The sequence below is a fragment of the Salminus brasiliensis genome, chromosome 13 (assembly GCF_030463535.1).
Source record: "Salminus brasiliensis chromosome 13, fSalBra1.hap2, whole genome shotgun sequence".
NCBI classification, from domain to species: Eukaryota; Metazoa; Chordata; class Actinopteri; order Characiformes; family Bryconidae; genus Salminus; species Salminus brasiliensis.
The window spans coordinates 32,215,228-32,237,968 of NC_132890.1; the positions used below are offsets into that span (position 1 = coordinate 32,215,228).

The 22,741-nt window shown below is 42.0% G+C and overlaps 1 protein-coding gene across 2 annotated transcripts in view; it reads left to right on the plus strand.

Moving 5' to 3' along the window:
• LOC140574785 (rho guanine nucleotide exchange factor 26-like) overlaps positions 1–22,741 on the plus strand; it is a 66,270-nt gene that overhangs the window by 26,945 nt on the left and 16,584 nt on the right. For both annotated transcript variants that reach the window (XM_072694756.1, XM_072694757.1), the window contains exons 8-12: positions 5,573–5,725; positions 8,274–8,403; positions 11,258–11,332; positions 11,423–11,512; positions 15,889–16,046. In XM_072694756.1, the coding sequence (XP_072550857.1) occupies positions 5,573–5,725; positions 8,274–8,403; positions 11,258–11,332; positions 11,423–11,512; positions 15,889–16,046 (606 nt within the window). The remainder of the gene's footprint in view (positions 1–5,572; positions 5,726–8,273; positions 8,404–11,257; positions 11,333–11,422; positions 11,513–15,888; positions 16,047–22,741) is intronic.

Sequence of the window (22,741 nt, forward strand, 5' to 3'; positions counted from 1 at the left end):
TTGTGAAGTTGTCATTTTGGATTGACAGTCACAGAACATGAGGAGATTTAGAAGTGCCTTCAAAAGGAGAAATGTGGAGCATCTGCGTGTCAGAGCCTGAAAGCAGACTGACAGACTTGTCTCTGTTTAAATCATTTTGCCTGATGGCTAAAAATAGGTGCTGCAGTGTGCAGGAAATTCCTGAAAAAGTATGAGATTGGTGGAGAGGGAGAGAGAGAAGATCGTAAACAAGTGTGGGTTCTGAACCGGGTCAGTTGAGCCTCCAATTGTTAATACAGTCTGAGTAACTATAAGCCTACCAATAATTAACCAACACTAAAGGGACAGAGGTATCGGGACAACTACACATTACACCTACAGGTTCTTTTATGACCTCTCATTTTTGCTCAAAGCTCTAACAGCAGCAGGTCGTGGGGGCTTTTCTGCACTCTGCTCTGAGCTCAGCACTCGGCCCTGACCCCGCTCTGTAACTTTACGTGGTCTGACAGACACTCGGTGGCTGAGCTGCTCTCTGTGAGCTGTTCCTCCTAAACTCTTCCACTGTTCAATAATAATACCACTCACAGCTGATGGAGGAAGATCTAGGAGGGAGGAAATTTCACCAGCTGACATGTTGGTGGTGCAGCGGTGTCTCCTATTACATACAGAACCACGCTGGAGTTCAGTGAGCTCTTTAGAACCTTCCATTCTTTCACTGATGTGTGTAAGAAAGGCAGACTGCAGGACTAGGGGCTCAATTTTATACACCTGTGGCAATGGGACTAAGTGAAACCCCTGAATTCAATGATTCAAAGGTGTCCAATTTTGTCCCAATACTTTTGTCAATATAGTATGTGCATTAATAGCTCTTGTTTTGTCGTAGTGAAAGGCCACTGTTACTGAGGATACTGTTGGAGCTTATCTACGCTTAGTTGCATGTATTTCATGTCCAGAAATTGTTGGAAAATTGTTTTGTTTTGTTTTTATTTATTTATTTATTTATTTATTTGCATTTTTGCAAAATTGAAGGGAGGCAACTTCATCAGTGATTACGGATGGCTTGGAAAAATGGAGGCGTTTACACTCCAATACGATCGAGACTTTCATTCAATAAGCTATGAAATCATGTGGCTGATGCAGTAGATTTCGACTTCACGTGCAACTGTAATATCTGTCATCACCTCAACTGTCCTGTCTGTCGTTTGGTTTGATGAACTCTGATCATGGAGCGTATACACATTTCTGTTCTATGGCTGGTAGGCCAGTATTGTTGGGGGTGGAGCCTGTGCTGAGTGACAGGCCGTGGCTCGCTGTGTAGATCACTGTTCCTCTGAATGTCATTGAAACCTCTGAGGATCTGTGTGAGTTTAAACTCGCTGTTTTTTCCACCCTGTCTCATATCTGCTCCACTGATGTTGAATGATGAAATGAAATGTCCTCCTGTCCAGCAAACTCAAAAACAACCTGTTTACTCCTAATAGCTTTCATTACTGCGTGTGCGTGTGTGTGTGCGCGCACGCAGTCTGAGATACTGGTCTAGCCAGATACCTCACACTCCTTTGCACCAGCACAGGACTGGTGTGCATGTCTGTGTGCATGCAGTTCATCTGTGTGTGTGTGTGTGTGTGTGTGTGTGTGTGTGTGTGTGTTACTGTCTGTATTCTCAACTGTGTATTAAAAGTGTTACCAACTAAATTTAATTATATTTACTAACATAATTTAATTATTATTACTGCTGTGTGTGTGTGTGTGTGTGTGTGTGTGTGTGTGTGTTCGGCTAGTATGTGTGATTCTGCGTCTGGCCCTGGCTGCGTGGTTTGGCTCAGTCTGTGGAGTGTGTGGGTGGTAGACACTCAGTAACACATTTGTTGGACTGCAGTGCTGTTATTGTTTTTCCTTCAGTTTTAGAAGAATCAAGAACAGTCTGTAGCTCTCGCGCACTCTCTCTCTCGCTCGCTCTCTCTCTCTCGCACGCTCGCGCCCTCTCTCTCTTTCTTTTGCATCCTCTCTCTCTCTTTTGTGTTTTTCCTGAGAGTGATTGTGATGTCAAGAAGCGTTAGACTTAAACAGTGATGTCATGTGTTTATGAATACATGTATTATGACCTCAGTGTTGGACATCTTCTTCCTTCACTTTCTCTCGCTGTCTGTCTCTCGCTGTCTGTCTGTCAGTATTTCATCTCATTCAGACATGCTGACTGTATCTTTCAGTTTGAGAGAGAGCAAGAGCGAGAGCGAGAGACTTTGTGAATGTAGGCCGTGCTTTCTATCGCTGATTGCTCAGCACTAGAAGGGCGAGTCACAGAGAGCTCACTTCACCAAGATTTGATTCAGGGTGGTGATGGTAGGATTCACAGACCTCAGTATTCCCACAGTGTGAGCAGCAAGATGGAAGTGTCGTCTCATAGTCCGGAACATCCATGGCAGCTACAGATATGGACAGAAGTATTGGGACACTTTCTCATTTACCGTTTCATCTGAAATCAAAGCTATTAAAGACTTGATCCTGCCTTTGTTGGAGTAAATGTCACTTCTGTCCAGGGAAGAAGGCTTTCTACTAGATTTCGGAGGAGCACTGCTGTGAGGATTTAATTTGATGCATTCAGTGATGAAAGTGGTTCAAGTGTTGGTGAGGTTGAGGTCCTTTATAATGTCCCAACTCATCCCAGATGGACTGGATGTCCCACAGTACTGGAAGTACTGGCTGGGTTTGCTGGAATGATGGTAGTACCAACCATCAAAACACACACACACACACACACACACACACACACACACACACACACACACACATAACAGCTGCACATAACAGCTGCACATACCCAACATAACAATAATCATTTATCAGGCTGTTGTGTCTAATGCTTCAAAGATAAACTCTCTCTCTCTCTCTCACACACACACACACACACACACACACACACACACACACACACACACACACACACACACACACACACACACACACACACACAGATACAACAGTTCCAGTCCCTGAACTTTGCTCACAAGTCCAGATTCGTTGAAATAATTACACAATATTCACTGTACATGAATCCCATTTTTAAAACAGTCTGCACCTAAAAGTGTTTGATAACCAGGAAACATAAAAACATAATAATTACACATTAGACTTTGGTTGGATTTGCCATAAAACCCCAGTAAGGGTTGTCAAATTGTGGTAAACTTTTATATTTTTTAGCAAACTGGATATTGAAAATGTTTTGAAATTGTGTACAAGTATCAGAGTGTGTAACTGGGATAGGATCAACTCGAGTGTGATGACGTTCCCAGCTCCGACATCCTGCTTCTGAGGTAATGGAACGCAGCACTAGCAGTCCTCCTTATTTACTGCACCTGATTTAACTCTGGTAGCTAATTGGGAGGACAGCGCTGATCTCTGCAGTGCAGTGGCCCAGTTTGACACCAGTGGTTCACTGTGTTCTCGGATTGTGACACTGGAGAATGTGAAGAATGCCATGTTGTACAACAACTGTTTTGTATAAATAAATAAATATCATTGAAGGTCCTGCAAGGCATGAAGAATCATGTATTTTTAGTTAGTAAGTAACACCATAGCACTGCCTCTTATGGTAGCTGCACAAAATAAGCAAATATTAAACATGGTTTTTCATTTTCTTTAACATCAATATTGAATTTAAATTTAAGAAAAGCAGATATTCCAAAAGTCAAAGTGTTTCCAAACCTTTTTTTAATTTCAGCCTTCCCGCTCAATGAGGCCTGGTCCATTGTGCTGTTTGTGCTCAGCAGCTGTCCTGCAGTAAACCCGTGTCCTTCAGTAGCCACAGAGGGTCCCGCAACACCTTTTAGGAAGGCTGTGGGGTTGCGACCCCTGTGAGAGAACATCCCGTATTTCTACCTCCCTCCAGAAATAGCCACCAGGTTTAGCTGGCCTGGAGGTCTAGAGCGAAGTGACGGAACCGGAGGTCATAGCAGGTTCCTCCACAGATGGGTCTGCTGTGCTTCCTCTGCAGCACTGTGGAGCAAAGCCTGTGGTGGAACCCAGCAGAGGGTCATAAACTCACACAGCTGTGTGTCCGCTTTGGGAACACCTCACCTTGTATGTGTGTGTGTGTGTGTGTGTGTGCGTGCGTGCATGTTTGTTTGTGAGGAACAAATGTCAATTCAATTGAGCTTTATTGTCACTGGACCAACACAGGGGTGTAGAGTACTACAGAAGACTGTTGGGCCACTTCTCTGGAGCAGTGACAGAAATGGATAAAAGGACAAGGTGCAGGTCATTTATCATTGTCCTAACAGTGTGGAAAATGTGGTGATTTTGCTGGTGCTCGTCTCTTTTCACCATAATTACGGGGCTTAGCTTACGTTTTGGGTTCTGGGGTTACGGTGGTAGTGTTACTCACAGTGTTTCAGTGGAAGTACAAGCTCAGTAATGTGTGAACGTGAGTTTGGGAAAGACCGTGTGGAAAGTGATGTGTGATCCTGCTGTCCCGTGTTGGATCACTTTAGGGCCTTTTGAGACTTCCTGTTGAATGAGGTGACCGTATGGCAGGGAAGGAGGTGTTGGGACTGCTTCCTGTCTTTGTGTGAATGTGCAAGTGTGAGCATCTGGCTGGAAATGGGAGAAAGTATTTTTTGTGTTTGTTTTTTGAGCTGGAAAACAAATATATGATAATAATAATAATGATAATAATAATATTTTTTTTTTCAAGCAAATGTAGTATGATGAAGATTGTAGTTGATTTGCTTACATTTGCTTAAAATGCAACCAAATAGAGAATCCTACGAATTTTTCATCTTACTGTTTTCAGAGTTTTAAAAAACAGCAGCACCTGCAGCTTTTTATTTATTTATTTTTATTTAAGGGAGACATTTTACATATTCTTTCATTAATAATAATTGTTTTGATTATAGTAAATAATATATTAATAATAATAATAATAATAATAATAATAATAATAATAATATTGAAGAAGAGGAAGAAGGCCTCGAGAATATTCTGATAAAATCGTGATATTAATAATCGGGATATCGCATACTGTTCCAACCCTCATGCAGATGCGTTCCAACAGTTTGAGCCACAGCAGGAGAAAGTCAGCCTTATTGAACCATTTGAAGGGTTTAATGCTTCAAGACTAAAATAACTGAGTTTCCTGGAGTGGAATTTCATGCCCAATTTCAAGTCTGCTATCGCATAGTTTTTAATCACATATTATAGGTAGGTCTGTCACACTAATTTATATAGTTTTTGGGGCAATACATTATCCCAGAAATAATAACGATAAATGACATTATTGTCATGTTAAGACTGATGTCATGATAATATAGTAGCATAATAATGCAATTACACCATTTCATTTTACAGCAATGAACTTTTCATTAATAAGAATGGTCAGACAATGAAATTGAAATGTTCTACATAAATAAAACATAAAGCTACTGGTTTTTGTTTGCTTGTTTGTTTGTTTGTTTTTTTGTATAATACCAGCTTATTCACGTTGACGTGAATTCACATGACGTCATGCTCGATGCGCAAAACAAAGTTAGAAATGGCCAAAACTAATCACAGTAATTCAGTTCATCAAGTTAAGTCTCTCTCTCGCTCTCTCTAGATTCTTTAAAGAGCTGGAAGATCGGCACCAGCAGAACATTGTGATTGACGACATCAGCGACATTGTGGTCAGACACGCCGAGTCCAACTTTGAGCCATATGTGACGTACTGCTCTAACGAGGTGTATCAGCAGAGAACGCTGCAGAGGTTGCTGTGAGTATGGAGCCAGCTTCTCTCACACACACACACACACACACACACATTAACGCAGTGAAGTGTGAAAAGAGCACATCTGGAAAAGTCACATTTGAAACTTGGACCCGATTCATAAAGCGTGATGGAAACAGCAGTACGCAGCACAAAATGTGCTCAGGTATTAATCACAGGGCCACTGTGCTGGTGCTCGGTGCACTGCTGTGTGATAACAATCAAGATGGAAATAAACAGCTCTGGAAAAAATAAGAGACCACCCTACATTCTCTAGTTTCTCTGGTTTTGACAACTGCTCAAAAACAACTGCTGAAATAATGCAAAGACATGATTATAATAATTATAATTCAAATAAGTTATTATTAAAATTTAAATTTCACAGTGCTAATATTTGAACTTTGAGAGCATTCAGAAATCACTATGGTGAACTAACCTCGACTGCCAATCACAGCTCTCATGTCTTGGCCCGGCTCTCCACTAGTCTTTCACGCTGCTGTTTATAGTCCTCAAATTCAGCTAACTCAGCTTTGTTTGATGAAATAATTATGGAACAAAGTGGCTGCCATTAAAAAAATGAAGTGATCTGTTAGGTGCTGTGTTGGTCATTATTAGTTTTATGGACTTATATATACAGCTCTGGAAAACCTGTTTGAGTGTTTGAGATTAAACATCAGTTTCCAAACAATCTTGCAGTTATTCAGTATGTGGTCATATTCGTCCCTGACCAGCTCCAAAGGTGATTTCACTTGATCGGATTACATTCATGTGTCTCTGAGAAGCAATCTTCTCCGGTCACACGTGTACTTAGTGCTGACATGTTGTAATCAGATCAGATCAACCAAGACGCATGTGGATGTCTGGTGTGAACAGGGCTTGAGTGTATGTGTGTGTGTACATGCATCAAAGGCTGACCTGTTAAGTGAATTTTGGCTTCTTATCAAGACATTTCCCATATGGTTCATCCACGTGTCATTTTTTTTGCATGACTGTGTGGTTTATCACCCTAGTTAATGAAAGTCTGTGAGTCTATTTGCTCTTAACATCAATGTAAGAATAACTCCACCAGTTTTACATATAATTACTGAATAAAAATCTTTAGGCTGCTGTAAGGGGCGGAGTGTAAGAGGTTAATAACGGATTGATAAGAGACACTAAAGAAAGCGAGCAAGTTATATAGGTTGTTGGAAGAAGGGATTCCCCTGAGTCAGTCTTGCTTTTGCTTCTGAGCAACTTACAACATGAACAGGTTTGCAGTGAACTTGCTTTCTGTTCTTACAGGCGCACACATGCGAGCGAGCGCACACACACGCACACACACACACACACACACACACTCTCTCAGCTACTCATAGGAACCTTTATCTCCTTTCATGACTGATTACGAAAAGCTCCCTGTTAGTCATCTGTGATGGCTGACTTTTGACCTTTCGCTTCTGCAGAGATCACCACTTTCTCCTGCTCCCTCTGTTAATCATCTATTAGTGAAAAGGAGGACACAGTAGTCCAGTTCAAACCGCTACTCCACTGGTAGCAGTAACAGCCATTTTCTTACTTTAGTTATTGTAAAGATGGTACTTTACAGTACTGTGCAGAGGCAAAGATCACATGGTCATTTATATTACATTTCCAATAAAAACTAAATGAAAAGTCTTTAGTGCACATTCTTCATTTTTCATTATCAGGATTCAAAGCAGGAAACAGAAAACACACAGAAGCCTCAGCAAATACAGTATCAGTGTTTAGCAAGTCCATCCTGCTTCATATTTTACAGCTTTTATTTTCAAGAGAAAAGGTGCACGTATTTGTCACTGTACAGCGTACACAGTGACGGGGCAGTGAGTACACACACACCCAGAGCGGTGGGCAGCCAACTCCAGCGCCCGGGGAGAGGGTAAAGGGCCTTGCTCAAGGGCCCAACAGTGGCAGCTTGCCGAGCCCGGGAATCGAACCCACAACCCTGTTATCGATAGCCCGACGCTCTAACCGCTGAGCCCACGTTTCAATCCATCGACCTCTGGGTTATGGGCCCAGCACGCTTCCGCTGCGCCACTCTGCTAGTGGTTCACCCCCGATGGGACTCAAACCCACAATCCCTGGCTTAGGAGGCCAGTGCCTTATCCACTGGGGCTAGCCTAATGGAAAAGGCACTGTAGTAAAAGAACAGTCGCAAACACATTCAATGACGTCGAGGTCTGGACTCAGACCATTGTTTTCAGAACATCTGCAGGTGGTTCCCTTTTCTCTTGGGTGCTTTCAGTTTTTGTGGCCAGCATGATTAATAGGGGTCCCGTTTGTTCTGTTTTTGGCTTATTTTCCTGTGACTTTCTCCTTCTTTAAGCAAGAGGGTCTCCTCACAAACTACTACTAAAAATGAAGAAGATTTGAATGGATATCACATAAATGAAGGGCGGACTTTTGCACAGTCCTGTACATACAAGATGCAATATTGTATGGCAAATATGAAATAATAAAAATAATAAAGCAACTTAATAAGAAAGCTGTGACGAACGATTTTCCTCTACCCTTGTCTCTTCTCACCTACCTTCTGCAGAAGTAAGAGTCCATCCTTTAAGGAGGTCCTGAACCGTATTGAAACCCACCCGGACTGCCGGAATCTCCCCATGTGCTCTTTCCTGATCCTGCCCATGCAGAGAGTGACACGGCTTCCTCTGCTCGTGGATGTGAGTAGCAGTCACGTTTTCCTATCAAGCCTCAGACCTGTGCTCGGTGTCCACCTGACATTAACTCTCATGCTCTCCTGACTGTTATCTTTCCATCCCAATGCGGCCATAATGTCTCTACACCAGTGGTCTCCAACCCTCCTCCTTGAGGGTCACCTTTTTACTGGTTTCAGCTCCAGACCAAATCTGACATACCCTATTCAGCCAATCTAGGCTGGAATTCATTGGATCAGGTTGGGTAGATTAGGCTTGGATCTGCAGGAAGGTAGCCCTCAAAGAGCAAGGTTGATAGTATTACGTAACTACAGAACACAGCAATGCACATGATCTTTCACAGTCTCAACCAGCCCTAGTGAGTCACTAGTCTCTGTGTTAACATTTGGATTATGAAATTTAAGGGAGGTATTCTGATGCAGAGCAATCAAGCAGGCATATTCTGCCTCGACAGGCCCCTGTGGTTGTTTGATTAGCTATAAGCATAAAGCTTTACTGCGTGTTGAACACCCTCTCATTTCCAAGAATGGCAGAATGCAGTACACTACAGGAAGAGTAACAGGTTGCTTGCTGCCAGAGATCCTCTATTAACAGGTTGAGCCCGTTCAGTGGTTCAAACCTGAATAAGGTGACGAAGAAAGGCCGGCCTTGTTGTTAGAGGTTGAAGTGGTATATTTATAACTGGATGTAACATTCCTTATCTAATGAACGGATCAGTTGAAGCATTATCCTGAAGGGTTGTAGTGTTTGAGTCGTTTGAGCATGTTGGCTAATTTTAGATGCTCATAAGGAAAGTACTTCAATTAAAAACAGCTAATTATGTGCTCCCGAGTTGCGCAACTGTCTAAGCGTTGGACATGTCGCCGGGATTTTGTGAGTTGACTACCCAATGATGCTACAGCCATCTGTGGTCAGGAGTTCAAGACCATACTAGGCCTCTGGAAAGGCCCTCCCTCTCCCCCCCAGCAGTCAAAATGAAACTGCATAATGCAGAAATTTGTTAGCTGACAAAATTGACCAATCCAGTGACCGTAGAAAACATGGACAGCGTGATGCCTCTCTAAGGTCAAGCAACCACAGGTCTGGCGCATCTACTACCTGGTTGCAGTATGATGTGTAGCGACAAAACAGCCCATTTTCCATCTCCGTTATCTCCTCTAAACTCCTTAGAGTCTTTCAGTCTCCAGTGTCTAGAACAGTTTCCCCATGCTGATATTGGCACAGAATCCACTATTTCGTAAGAAGGTGGATTTCTGTTCATTATATGGAGTAGCTGAGTTGTAGTGGAACTTGCATGAACTGCATTTTTACTGTTGAACAGTTACGCTTCTCAGACAAACTGGGAATCTAGGAGGAAAATCCGCTGTAAGCTCAATGAAGGGGGTCTGAGACATGCTTGGTCTGGGAGGAGGGGGCAGGCCTACCTAATAAGTAGGCAAGTCTGGCTCCATCTCTGCTTTCTACTGCACATGCTCTGGTTGCAGATTTAACAACATAGTGGGCAGTTTTGCCTTCATTCCTATAAAACTGAAGGCAAGAGAAACACAGTGTCTATGTTTCCTGCGGTCACTGGACCTGTCCAATAACATTGCGTTAGTGGCAGTCTTGGAGAAAGTGCGTTAGCCCTCATCATCCCTATCTAAAACTGGGGGAGACTCAACTAAGGCGGTGCAATTGGCAATGAAGTGGGAGAAAATTAGGGAAAAACTCTAAACAATAAAGATCAAATTGTTGTTGGCCGATACTTCAGATTTTACGATCAATATTGGTGAAAAAAGGAGGTATTTTGTCATCTTTAATTATGGGAATCATTGTTAATTAGAGCCCTGTCTGAAAGCCTGCAACTCCAGTGCTGGTTCTTCAGTCGTCATCCACCCCCAAACCTCTCCTCTCAAAAACACACATACACATCACCACTCACCCACTCTCGCACACAACCGCGTTCCCTCTCAGCACCTTGCTTTCACCTCCAGTTTGTTGTGTGGTAATTAGTAGATTGGATAAAGCCTCTGCCGTCCCTGTGGCTCGATTGCTGTGACCTGAAGGACTTCCTCTTATGTAACGCCACAATTTAAGTTAATTAAGCCTCCCGCTTTTCTCTCTGCTTTCTGTTTTCTTTCTCCCTTCTTCATTACTTACACACAGCTTATTCCCTTCCTGCGTCCTTTACTGTGGTTCATTTGATCAGGGAGATCTCGGGTTGTTTTTGAGTCGTTTCAGTCCAGAGTTTGCATTGAAGTTTGCTTAGTGTGTGTGTAATACCTCAACCCGTCAGGGAGTGTTACTGTAAGTGGCTGTGGTTCTTGGAGTTCCAGGTTTTGAATGACACTCCTAATTTATGCAGTTTTAGCTTTCTTTTCAAACTCCTACTGCCTTGTCTCTCCTCCCCTCGACTTGGAGAACTCTGTATGTGAAGGGGCTGCTGATTGAAAAGAGGGAGTGGTGGTTAAGACCATTAAGGATGGCCTACTAAGAGCCAGTTCTCAGCCTTTTGCGTCATATCTCTCTCTTTTCAGTCTCTTCATCTTTCACTATTTGTGTGTCCCCTGAGCTTTGTTGTGGTTTTTTGAGGTCGGGGAAAGTGGAATGGAACAGCTTGACTATTGAGAGTCTGAGAACGTTTAGTTTGGGTTTTCTCCATTTCCCTCCTCCTCCCCTTGCCCTTTTATCAACTGTAGTAGAGCTGGAAATATCGACAAGGCATCCGGGAGAAAGAGAGCTGTTCTCTGGAAGCTTTGGGCACTATACAAACCATCGATACTCATGTCAGCAGATACTTGAGGATCAGGTATATGATAACTCTGTGAAAAAAAGTGCTACTGGTGCATCCCTAACCATTATCCTGTTGTTTTTCTTGTAGACCATTTGCCAGAAGACACCCAAAGACTCTCCCCAGTATGAGGAATGCAAAAAAGCTCTTCACTGCGTCAGCAAGGTGAAGCATTGCGTCTGCCTTTAACTTATCTCCTGATGCCATGTGATTTTAGAACAGTAAAGACATTTGTGGCTATGTGTTTGTATGCAGCTCGTTCGGAAGTGTAATGAGGGGGCCCGTAAGATGGAACGGACTGAGATGATGTACACCATCAACTCACAGCTGGAGTTTAAGATTAAGGTGAGTGAATCACGGTACAGTGGACCCATTGCAATAGTGTAAGCTGCCATGATATATACACATATATGTATATATAAGTGGGCAGTAGAGACAGTTAATGCAGGATAATCCAGCAAATGCAGGATAAACACCTTTTAATACCCCTGATTTCAGAAGAAACAATGAATGAGCAGGTGTCCCAATACTTTTGTCCATATAAATAAATGTGTGTGTGTGTGTGTGTGTGTGTGTATGTATGTATGTATATATATATATATATATATATATATATATATATATATATATATATATATATATATATATATATACACACATATATATCTTTTATATATATCTTTTAAAGAGTGCTCACTGTTTTCATCCATTGCGGGCCATTGGCTACTATGATGTGAGAGAATTAAGACATCTAGTCTATTTAATGATAAAGTTTTGAGATACACCAGAGAGAGCAAGACACAAGAGCAGTGCTCAGGCTTACCTGCTAAAAGACTGACAGCCTTTCCAAAAACAAGCCAACTCAGCTGAAAGGGCTTATAAAGTCCATTCTGAGTAAAATATGGGTCACTTGGTAAAACTTGATAAAAGCTTTTTGTGCCACCGGCTTAGAACTTCGACATCAGAGCCATGTACCTTAGAGATCAGATCTACTGAGCTTTATACCTTGGAGATCCATCCTGCAGACCATTTGTACTTCATACATCTAGCCTCCTGAGCTAAACATCAGAAAATCGGAGTGGTCAGAAAGGGATGAAAAAAGGCAGAAGAACAAAAGGAGAAGAGAAGCCTTGGGGAACTGATTGGGGGAGAGAGCCTGCAGACAGAAAACAGGGTGTCGGATGGAATTCCACTAATGCACAGCTGCGTTTGAACAGCCATGACAAATCTGAGATTGTAACGAATGGCCCAAAAAAATGACTCTCTTATGCTTAATGCACATCTACCCAAGCTGCAGGTTTGGAAGGCCAGCTGGGCACGAGCGGAGACAGTCTCGCATGCCCCAGTGGGCCTCTGGAGAGGGTTTAAAAGCTCTGAGGGCCATCAATGCATCTCAAAGAGCAGCAGATGGTTCTTACATGTGTGTGTGTAAAGTGCGTGTGTAAAGTGCGTGTGTGTGTGCGTGTGTGTGTGTGTCTAATCCTTTTACACACTTTAACTAAAAAAACCTAGTACATTCTTTGTAATTAAGCGTGTGGAAGCTGTTTATGCTTCTGAAGTACCTGTGTGAGATTGGAAATCTCAAGTAAGTGTTTTCCACACACTCTTTTAGGGAGTAATTCAGTGTCCAGGTCAGGCTGTCAAACACTCAAGCCCTCCCAGTCCTGGTTCGCCTATTGCTGGAGAGGCTTGAAAAGCCCAAACTAACATTGATCCCAACATCCCCCAACACTGATCGCAATGTTCTCATACCAAAAATAATTTTGACATTCCCGAACAGTGAACCCGATGTTCCCAAACAGTGATCACAGTTTCCAACACCAATTCCAAAATTCTCCAGCTAACGCTGTTTTCAGTATTTCTTGACCGTGAAAAAACATTATCCCAACAGTGATTGCAATATTCTCCAACAATCACTGAACACTGATCCCAATGCTCTTTCACTGCTGTACTTGGCATTTCTCAGCAGAATTTCCAACATTTCCCCAAATACCATCTCGCCATTCCCATTTCTCACACTGATGCCAGCTTTCTCCATCAAACACTAAACCCAACATTCTTACCTCCCAAAATTCTCCAGCCAACACTATTTTTGACATTTACTAATCCCAACATCCCAATATTTAACAAGCGCTTGACATTGCTCAACAGTAATCCCAGTGTTCCTCCAACACCAATCTAATCATTCCCCAGCAAACAATACTCCCAAAATTGATTCCAGCATTCTTCAACAAATACTACAACTGAACCCAACATGCTCAAACACTGATCCAACAGCCTCCAACAAATACTGATCCCAACATTCCTCAACACTGAACCCAGCATTCCCCAACAAACATTTAACCCAGCACTGATCCCAGCATACTTCAGTTTAGGGTAGATTGGGGTTAGTGTTGGTTAAAGTATGCTGGGATCAGTGCTGGGTTAAATGTTGGGTTCAGTGTTACTGAATTTTGGGATCAGTGTTTGATGGGGGGCGTTGGGATCAGTTTAGGGAATATTTGGGTTAGTGTTGGTTAAAGTATGCTGGGATCAGTGCTGGGTTAAATGTAACACTGAACCCAACATTTAACCCAGCACTGATCCCAGCATACTTCAACCAACACTAACCCCAATATTCCCTAAACTGATCCCAGCGTCCCCCATCAAACACTGATCCCAACATTGTCCAATCCAGATCCTGACATTCCTTAACACTGATGAGTCTCCAACATTTCCCAACAAACACTGACCCCACCCGATTTAACCCGACATTCCACAACACGCTGCCTAGGAGGAACATCATGAGTTAAGAAGGTGCAAGAGGGAACAAATAGTGACTAACATCAGTTTGAATAGTTTTGTTGGAGTTGGCTGATGATTGTTGATTCGGCCATCATCACACTGATTCATTAAGTTTGGATGAACTCCAGCTGCTGGTGAACTTATAAGCCCATGACCTTGCAGTCCTTGTAGTAAAGCCTCTGGGAAAAGCAGAGCTTTAAGTTAAACCATGCTGTGTGGTCTGAGGCCATATTCTCAGGAGATCTGGTCTGATCTAGGATCAGTTTTTGTCTTTTGTATCGAAGTAATGTAGAGGGGCATGTATGTAGATGTCTGTATGTGTCCCACACAAGATGTCATATATTGATTTCAGTAAATTATGCTCATATTTTGGGATATATTGACACTATGTTTACACACTGGTTCCTTTAGCTTAGTCAAAGTCATCCCCACACATTAAGATAATGTGGGCACATGTATCTATAATTCTTGTCATTCTTGCTTCGCTGTCCTGCACAGACCTACAGGTGCACTATGTTATCTCATTCATATCATATCCTCACGCTGGCAAGTGTTAGTGTTGCGCGAGTGTGAGAGTGGAAGCAGTGTGGGAAAGTTTCGCTGGCATTTATGTGTGCAGCAGCTGTCTAGAGGCTTGTGAATATTCAGAGGGCTCCGTCCCAGCCAGCTGTTACATCACCAACACTTTTGCACAGGCACACAGTTTAATTTAGTGGGGCACATTTAGTTCAGAGCTGTAAATTAATTCAATGTTGATCATACTGTGTGACTTGATTATGCCAAGTTATCACTTTATGTGCTGGACTTCTATATACTGTATATACTGAATAGCGTCATGTGGACGTTTGGGAACCCTTATGTGCAGTGATTAAAGATTGGACAGTATTATTCATGACTAAGGTAAAGCTTTTCAAGAGGAATAGTCCTGTGAGAATCACGGAATCACTGACTCCAGATGCAGTGGATCAGCCAAGATGTTTGATGTCGGACATGTGCTTCTTTGGTCTTTTAGAACAGGAGATGAAAGGCCTACGCTGCTTAGAAACACTGCACTTCTCACCCCTGTAAATATGCCCTCCAAAATTCATTTATATGGTGCTTTTCACAACAAATATTGTTACACAGCAGCTTTTGCAGAGATCTGGGTCTGTTTTTACATATGAACCCTGGAAAATGTCCAGAGAATCCGGTTCAGATATTATTACATGCACACAGATTACTGGCATTGATTTTCCACAGATACGTTCTCGCTAGAGGAAATGCTTCCCATGGTTCAGGCAAGAGACAGCCCTGTGTAGCGCATGCAAGGGGCACGACAGGAAGTAAAAAGTATGCTGGGGGAATGGCAGGGTTTTGTTTACGACACATCGAAGATGGCGGACGAGGCTAATGACGTCATCAACACACAAACTGTGAATTCTCCGGAAGATGACCTGCTCTATTCATACATGAATAGACTCATACTTGGACATTACGGAGACTTTGTAATAAGGGGCTGCCAGGATGAAGTTCCCTGGATGATGTCTGGAAAAGCCCTGGGTTACCGCGTATGTCCGAAAGGGACACTTTCGTGTATAGTGTAAGAGTAAATCTGTTAATTGGCTTTTGTCAATTAGGTTAATTAAATGAAACCACTTTAACTGTTTAACTAAGTGGGGCAATACATGGGACAGTTGTGTGCATCGCAGTCCAGTTTGAAAGTGTAATATTTACTATGAATATATTTTTTTAAACAAATATAAAATATATATATATATTTACAGATATGAGATTGGTCACAGTCTCCGCTCAGTCCTTTTTAGCATTTAGCGTTAGCCTAGCAACTCTCTATTGGAACCCAAGAAATGCATCAGATACCAAGCATCAAATACTGCCTGTGCCATTTTTCTGAGAATTAAACGTCTCTATTTAATACTACTGTTTTTCCTTTCCTCCAGCCCTTCCCACTAGTGTCTTCCTCCCGCTGGATGGTGAAGCGAGGCGAGCTGACGGCCTATTCAGAGGAGAAGAACAGCATCTTCTCTAAGAGGATGTCGCGGCAGCAGGTCTACTTCTTCCTCTTTAACGACGTTCTGATCGTCACCCGCAAGAAGAGGTGAGCTCACACAGCACAGCGGAAAGCTTTGAATGAAATGATGAGTGGCGTTTACGTAAATTCCAGAAAGAGGCCTGACCTGCAGCTATAAGCCCACACATGTGTGGTTATTTGATTCACTCCAAGAGGAGGGCTGACATTTATAGGAAAAATGTCAGCACTCAAGGCTAATTCCAGGTAAGTGATGCCATATATCGTTGCTGTCATTTCAAACCTCCTTAACTGTACGTATTTGACATCATTTTGAAAGTGAATAGGTGTTTGCATTGTGTACATGACCAATAGAAGGTCTTCTGCCTTAAGGTACATTAATAGTAAAAGTTTTCCAGGCCTTACTGATGCATATAATCAGGACCAGCACTGTGGCTATAAGCTGTAAAAATGATAGCACTGTCAACTTTGAGGCTGTGAGGCTTTCGACTGAAAAGAATTTCAGGGTTACGTTTGGGTCATGGGATACTGTCTGGCCAGTACTCTTACTTTTAAAGACAGCTAAAGCCCCGTTTTTGGCTTTCACCTCGCTGCCCTTATTAAGGAGAAGGACCTGCTGCCATAAGAAGACTGAGGACAGGTCAGAGCTTGTTGGAGTTGTGGAGAAAGTCTGTGCTTATCCAGTTAGTTGCTTCCAGCAGTGACCTTGGCCTCCTCGCTTTTCCCATCCTACCCTTTGTCTTGTCCTCACATGCAGTGGAAGCAAGAGTGACATGATCTGCCAGGTGTGGCCGGGTGTCTTAGAAAGAATTTTTGCCACATTCAGCATTTTTTTTATTTATTTATTTATTTATTTATTTATTTTTACAAAGTATGAATGATTGATGATGTGAGTAGGAGGGAGTTCCAGTTATGTGTTTTCTATTCATTCCTTTATTTATTTATTTATTTATTTATTTATTTATTCTCAGTTTGGAGGAACATTTTCTTGACTTCTTGGAAGTGTGTGGTGAGGGCTCTGGAGTGTGTGGTGAGGGCTCTGGAGTGTGTGGTGTGGGCATTTCCATGGTGTTTTCCCAATGCTACTGCTGCAGCAGTTGTTTTGGAATTGCGTGTGGTGTTTGTCTGTGTTCTTCAGGGTGTTCCTCAAGTGTGTGTTCTGGACGCTACAGACTTTACTGGAAGTCTACCAATAGCCTAAAGCTTAAGGCTTATTCGAGAAGCAGTAGCATGGTTCGCTTTGTCTTGGCTGACATGATCATCTCCTTATTTTTATCTCCTGTGTCTTTTTATCTACACTGTCACTCCCTAGAAATAAAGCTCCTGCTTTCCTATGTTGTCTTTTTTAGAAGTTATGCCTTTGTCTGGATCTGCACAGTATGAAAGAAGTACTATATCGGCACATGCTGCGATTGTGATGTCTTACAGTATACACTTTACATATTACGCATCCCAGTTAATGGTTTGTGGCCATCTGTGTGTTTCTAGTTAGTTACTGTCTATGTCCTTTCATGTACCACATTTATTATTGGTAATCACTATCAGGCATGTCTATCTTACCTTCTGTTTCTAAATCCTTTGCTTCGTGATGAAGGAAGGGCGGAACACTGCCTATTTGCTTTGCTTCCAGCTGATTTTAAAGCTCTTAGTACTTTAGCATTGATACTGCTACTGCTCCTATTACTGCTGCTGCTGCTAATACTGCTACTACTACTACTACTGCTACTACTACTATTACTGCAACCGCTGCTGCTAATACTGCTACTACTGCTACTACCGCTACCACTACTATTACTGCAACCGCTGCTGCTGCTACTACCGCTACCACTACTATTACTGCAACCGCTGCTGCTGCTGCTGCTGCTACTACTGCTACCACTACTATTACTGCAACCGCTGCTGCTGCTGCTGCTACTACCGCTACCACTACTATTACTGCTACTACTACTACTAGAGCTATTAGTACTATTACTGCAACCACTACTACTACTGCTGCTACTACTACTACTACTACTACTGCTACTGCTACCACTACTATTACTGCAACCACTACTACTACTGCTACTACTACTACTACTGCTACTGCTACCACTACTATTACTGCAACCGCTGCTGCTGCTGCTAATACTGCTACCACTACTATTACTGCAACCACTACTACTACTGCTGCTACTACTACTACTACTACTACTGCTACTGCTACCACTACTATTACTGCAACCACTACTACTACTGCTACTACTACTACTACTGCTACTGCTACCACTACTATTACTGCAACCGCTGCTGCTGCTGCTAATACTGCTACCACTACTATTACTGCTACTACTACTACTAGAGCTATTAGTACTATTACTGCAACCACTGCTACTACTACTACTACTGCTACCACTACTATTACTGCAATTGCTGCTGCTACTACTACTACCACTACCACTACTATTACTGCAAGCACTGCTACTACTACCACTACCACTACTATTACTGCAAGCACTGCTACTACTACCACTATCACTACTATTACTGCAAGCACTGCTACTACTACCACTATCACTACTATTACTGCAAGCACTGCTACTACCACCACTATCACTACTATTACTGCAAGCACTGCTACTACTACTACTATCACTACTATTACTGCAAGCACTGCTACTACTACTACTATCACTACTATTACTGCAAGCACTGCTACTACTACTACCACTACCACTACTATTACTGCAAGCACTGCTACTACTACTACCACTACCACTACTATTACTGCAAGCACTGCTACTACTACTACCACTACCACTACTATTACTGCAAGCACTGCTACTACTACCACTATCACTACTATTACTGCAAGCACTGCTACTACTACTACCACTACCACTACTATTACTGCAAGCACTGCTACTACTACCACTATCACTACTATTACTGCAAGCACTGCTACTACTACTACTATCACTACTATTACTGCAAGCACTGCTACTACTACCACTACTATTACTGCAATCACTGCTACTACTACTACTACTAGAGTTACTAGAGTTAGAGTTACACTACTACTACCACCAATAATAATATTTTTGGGATGAGTTGGGGGTTGACCTCCCTGATGCTCTTGTAGCTGAATGCAATCAAATCCTTACAGCAATGCGTCAAAATATGGTAGAAAGCCTTCTCTGGACAGTAGAGGATAAACAGGTATTAAAACCCTTGTTTTAATATAAAAATATAAATATAAAAATAAAATACAGTCTCAACCTCAGGTGTTCGGTCCTCTTGCGCTCTCGCTCTCTCTCGCTGTTTTTGGGAACGCTCTGCTTGCTTTGAAAGATGTTCTGGAAGAGAGGTGGTTTTCATTTCCTCCTGCAGTGCTGAAGCACATGGCAGCGTGTTCTTTGGGATTTTGGAGAAAAATACGGATTTTTTTTTTTTAATTATCAGAGTGAGATGAGAGCCAGGCTGCACCATGGTGTGTCTGTGTGTGTCTGTGTGTGTCTGTGTGTGTTGTAAGCTCTGGTATGTGGTGTGTTTATGTGCACGGCAGACTGTAGTAGCCACCATGTCACGCTATTCTGTCTCCCACATGAGGAGAAAACAGACCCATGATCGGCTCCACTCTACTCTACACTACTCCCACCCCATCCAACCTCACGCCCCTCTGTTCTCTCTCTCTCCTTTTCCCTCCCTGCTCTCTCGCTCCCTCTCTCCAGAGTGCTTATGCAACTTCCAGCTGTCTTCACCTCCACTCTATTTTACTGTTTCTATTCTTTTTTCCTCTACCTCTTCTTATTCTTATTCTTTCTCCTTTTTTTCTTTTCATTTATCCTCATCTGTTCTGTTCTATTTTATCTGATCTCATCTCTCTTTGAATTTTCAATTCTATTCTATTATTTTATCGCTTTCTGATCTCTTTTCTTTTCTTCTCTCCTCATCTCTTCTATTGTTTTCTCTTTCTGATCTCTTTTCATTTCATCTCTCCTCATCTCTGTTCTATTCTATTTTAGTCTCGTATCTCTTTCTGAGCTCTCTTCATCTCTCCTCATCTCTATTCTATTATATTCTTTTATCTCTTTCTGATCTCTTTTCTTTTCATCTCTCCTCATCTCTATTCTGTTCTATTCTATTCTATTTGTCTTGTATCTCCTTTTGATCTCTTTTCATCTCTCCTTGTTTATTCAGTTCTATTTTATTCTATTTTATTATTTTATCTCCTTCTGATCTATTTTCTTTTCATCTCTCCTCATCTCTATTCTATTTTCTTTTCATCTCTCCTCATCTCTGTTCTATTCTATTCTATTTTAGTCTTGTATCTCTTTCTGATCTCTCATCTCTCCTCATCTCTATTCTATTATATTCTTTTATCTCCTTCTGATCTCTTTTCTTTTCATCTCTCCTCATCTCTATTCTGTTCTATTCTATTCTATTTTAGTCTTGTATCTCCTTTTGATCTCTTTTCATCTCTCCTTGTTTATTCAGTTCTATGCTATTCTATTTTATTCTTTTATCTCCTTCTGATCTCTTTTCTTCTCCTCTCTTCTCTCCCCTCATCTCCTTTGTTCTACTCTTTCTTCTCTTCTTTCCTCTCCTCTTCTGATCAGTATTATGGCTCTACAACACACAAGTTCAGCCTTCGGCTTTAAAAGCTTGTTAAATAAAAATTGCTGTGTCTAATCTAATGTAGTCCAGCACTGTGCTCCATCAGTGTCCGGACAGCTGGACCAAGGGGCCAGAGCTGCTGTGTGATGATGACATCTTCAGTGGAGGAGGAGGAGGAGGTGCTCCCACCGTTATCTCACACACCCAACATACCTCTCATTCCAAGCTTGTGTGTGTGTGCGCGCATGTGTGTGTGTGCGTGTGTACGCATGTGATTGTGAGTGTTTATCCCTAGAGCTGGAACATCTCTTGGCTGCTGAGGAGGAAGTCATTAGAGCTGTCGGAACATCAGATTGCTGTCTGGCTAGTTGACTCCCGTTCAGGAGTTGAGTTATTGCCTCTTTAATAGAGTACAAAAACACAAGCAGCGCGGGGAGCAACAGAAGGCTGACTAATGAACTGGGCAACCTGCACTCACTTTTAATCAGGTTAAAGCTGTAGTTCAGTGGAAAATCTAATTTACACAATTTGCCCCTTAGCCAAAATGTAGTCCATCAGCCAGGACGCGTTTAGCGTCGGAAGTTTGCTTCTTCCACTTTGAGGCTAATGTAGCTGACCAGTAACAGAAGCCCATAATCACCAATTAGCACATTGGTTCTGATAGTGTTATCTATCACAGTCAGAGGTCTCAAGTAAGGAAGTACAAATGCTTTGATTCCTTACTTAAGTAGAAATGTTGGTTATCTATATTTTACTGGCGTAATTATTTAAAATTTATTTAAAAAGATGATTTTTTACTTCTACTCCTCGCATTTTCACCCAATTATCTGTCCTTTCTACTCTTCTACCTATATTTTAAAAAGCCTCGTTACTCCTGTTTCATTTCTGTTTGTTTTCATTCCGGCTCGTCATCGTTAAAAAAAAACAACACAAAAAACCCTCCAGATAAATCTCTCCATCCGGAAAGTGTGAGTCTGATCGTAGTTGGATGAGAAGTATAAACATACACCATTCTGACTCCCTATTGGTTTGTATGCGATCCATCACACCTGCACACGTCCCGTCACTCTCCAGCGAGCTCACAGCAGACGTCTGTAGTCTAGTATGAAGACTGTGTCCGTGGCAGAGACTCAAGAGAACTGCAGTGAAACGTCCCGACTAAGCCCCACATTTACATTCCAATAAAGCTTATTGATCACACGCCTCTGAAGTATGACTTTCTGCAGCATCACAAAACTTCTAGACAACGACTCCTCATATTTTCCTCCATGAAGCTCATGTTGATGCTCAGTAGAGCACAGAGACGCTCCTTTAATAGAGCTGATATTACTGAAATGCTTCATTTTCAATGGGCAGATCTGCAGCTGAAACAGGAGCCTAGTGCAGCCCAACATTTTTAACATCAACATTTAAATAGATCATTCTCCTCATTATGGCTTTTAGAGAAATGGGTTTTTGGGGAGGGTGAGGGGGGGTAGTGCAGTATAGACCCCTGCGGTGCGGCCTAAGCTTTCGGCCTTTGTTTTCCTTCCATTACTTTTACTTTTCTACTTGAAGTCGTTCTGAAACCAGTACTTTTACACTTTTACTGGAGTAAAAAGCTTCAGTTGATTCTTCAACTTCTCTAGAAGTCTTTTAAACCCTAGTATCTCCACTCACTTCTACCTGAGGAATGAAGGTCAATACCTTTGACACCTTTGATCACAGTGGACAACAGTATGGGCAGAATTCAGGCTTGTAAATATACTGTTATCTATCTATCTATCTATCTATCTATCTATATATATATATATATATATATATATATATATATGAGTTAACGTCCATAGTGTGTGTCTAGGCTTGCACTAGGTAAAGTTAGCAGGGTTTAGCTTCCTAGCCAGAGGGAAGTTCTCATGATATGGGTGTGTTTCTATTCAGTTTTTGGTGTATATTTCTTTCTGTCACACACACACACATATATACTATGAGGAGCATGTGCATACACGTGCTTGCTCTTGCATGTTAACACAGGCCCAATTTACCTCAACCACACACACACACACACACACACTTAAAAACGCTCATTGGCTTGTGACACCTGAAGTTCTTGCACACTCTTGTGTTAAAAATATACAATAGCACTTTACTGAAAGGCTGCTTGACACACTGTATAAAGCCCTAATTGCAGC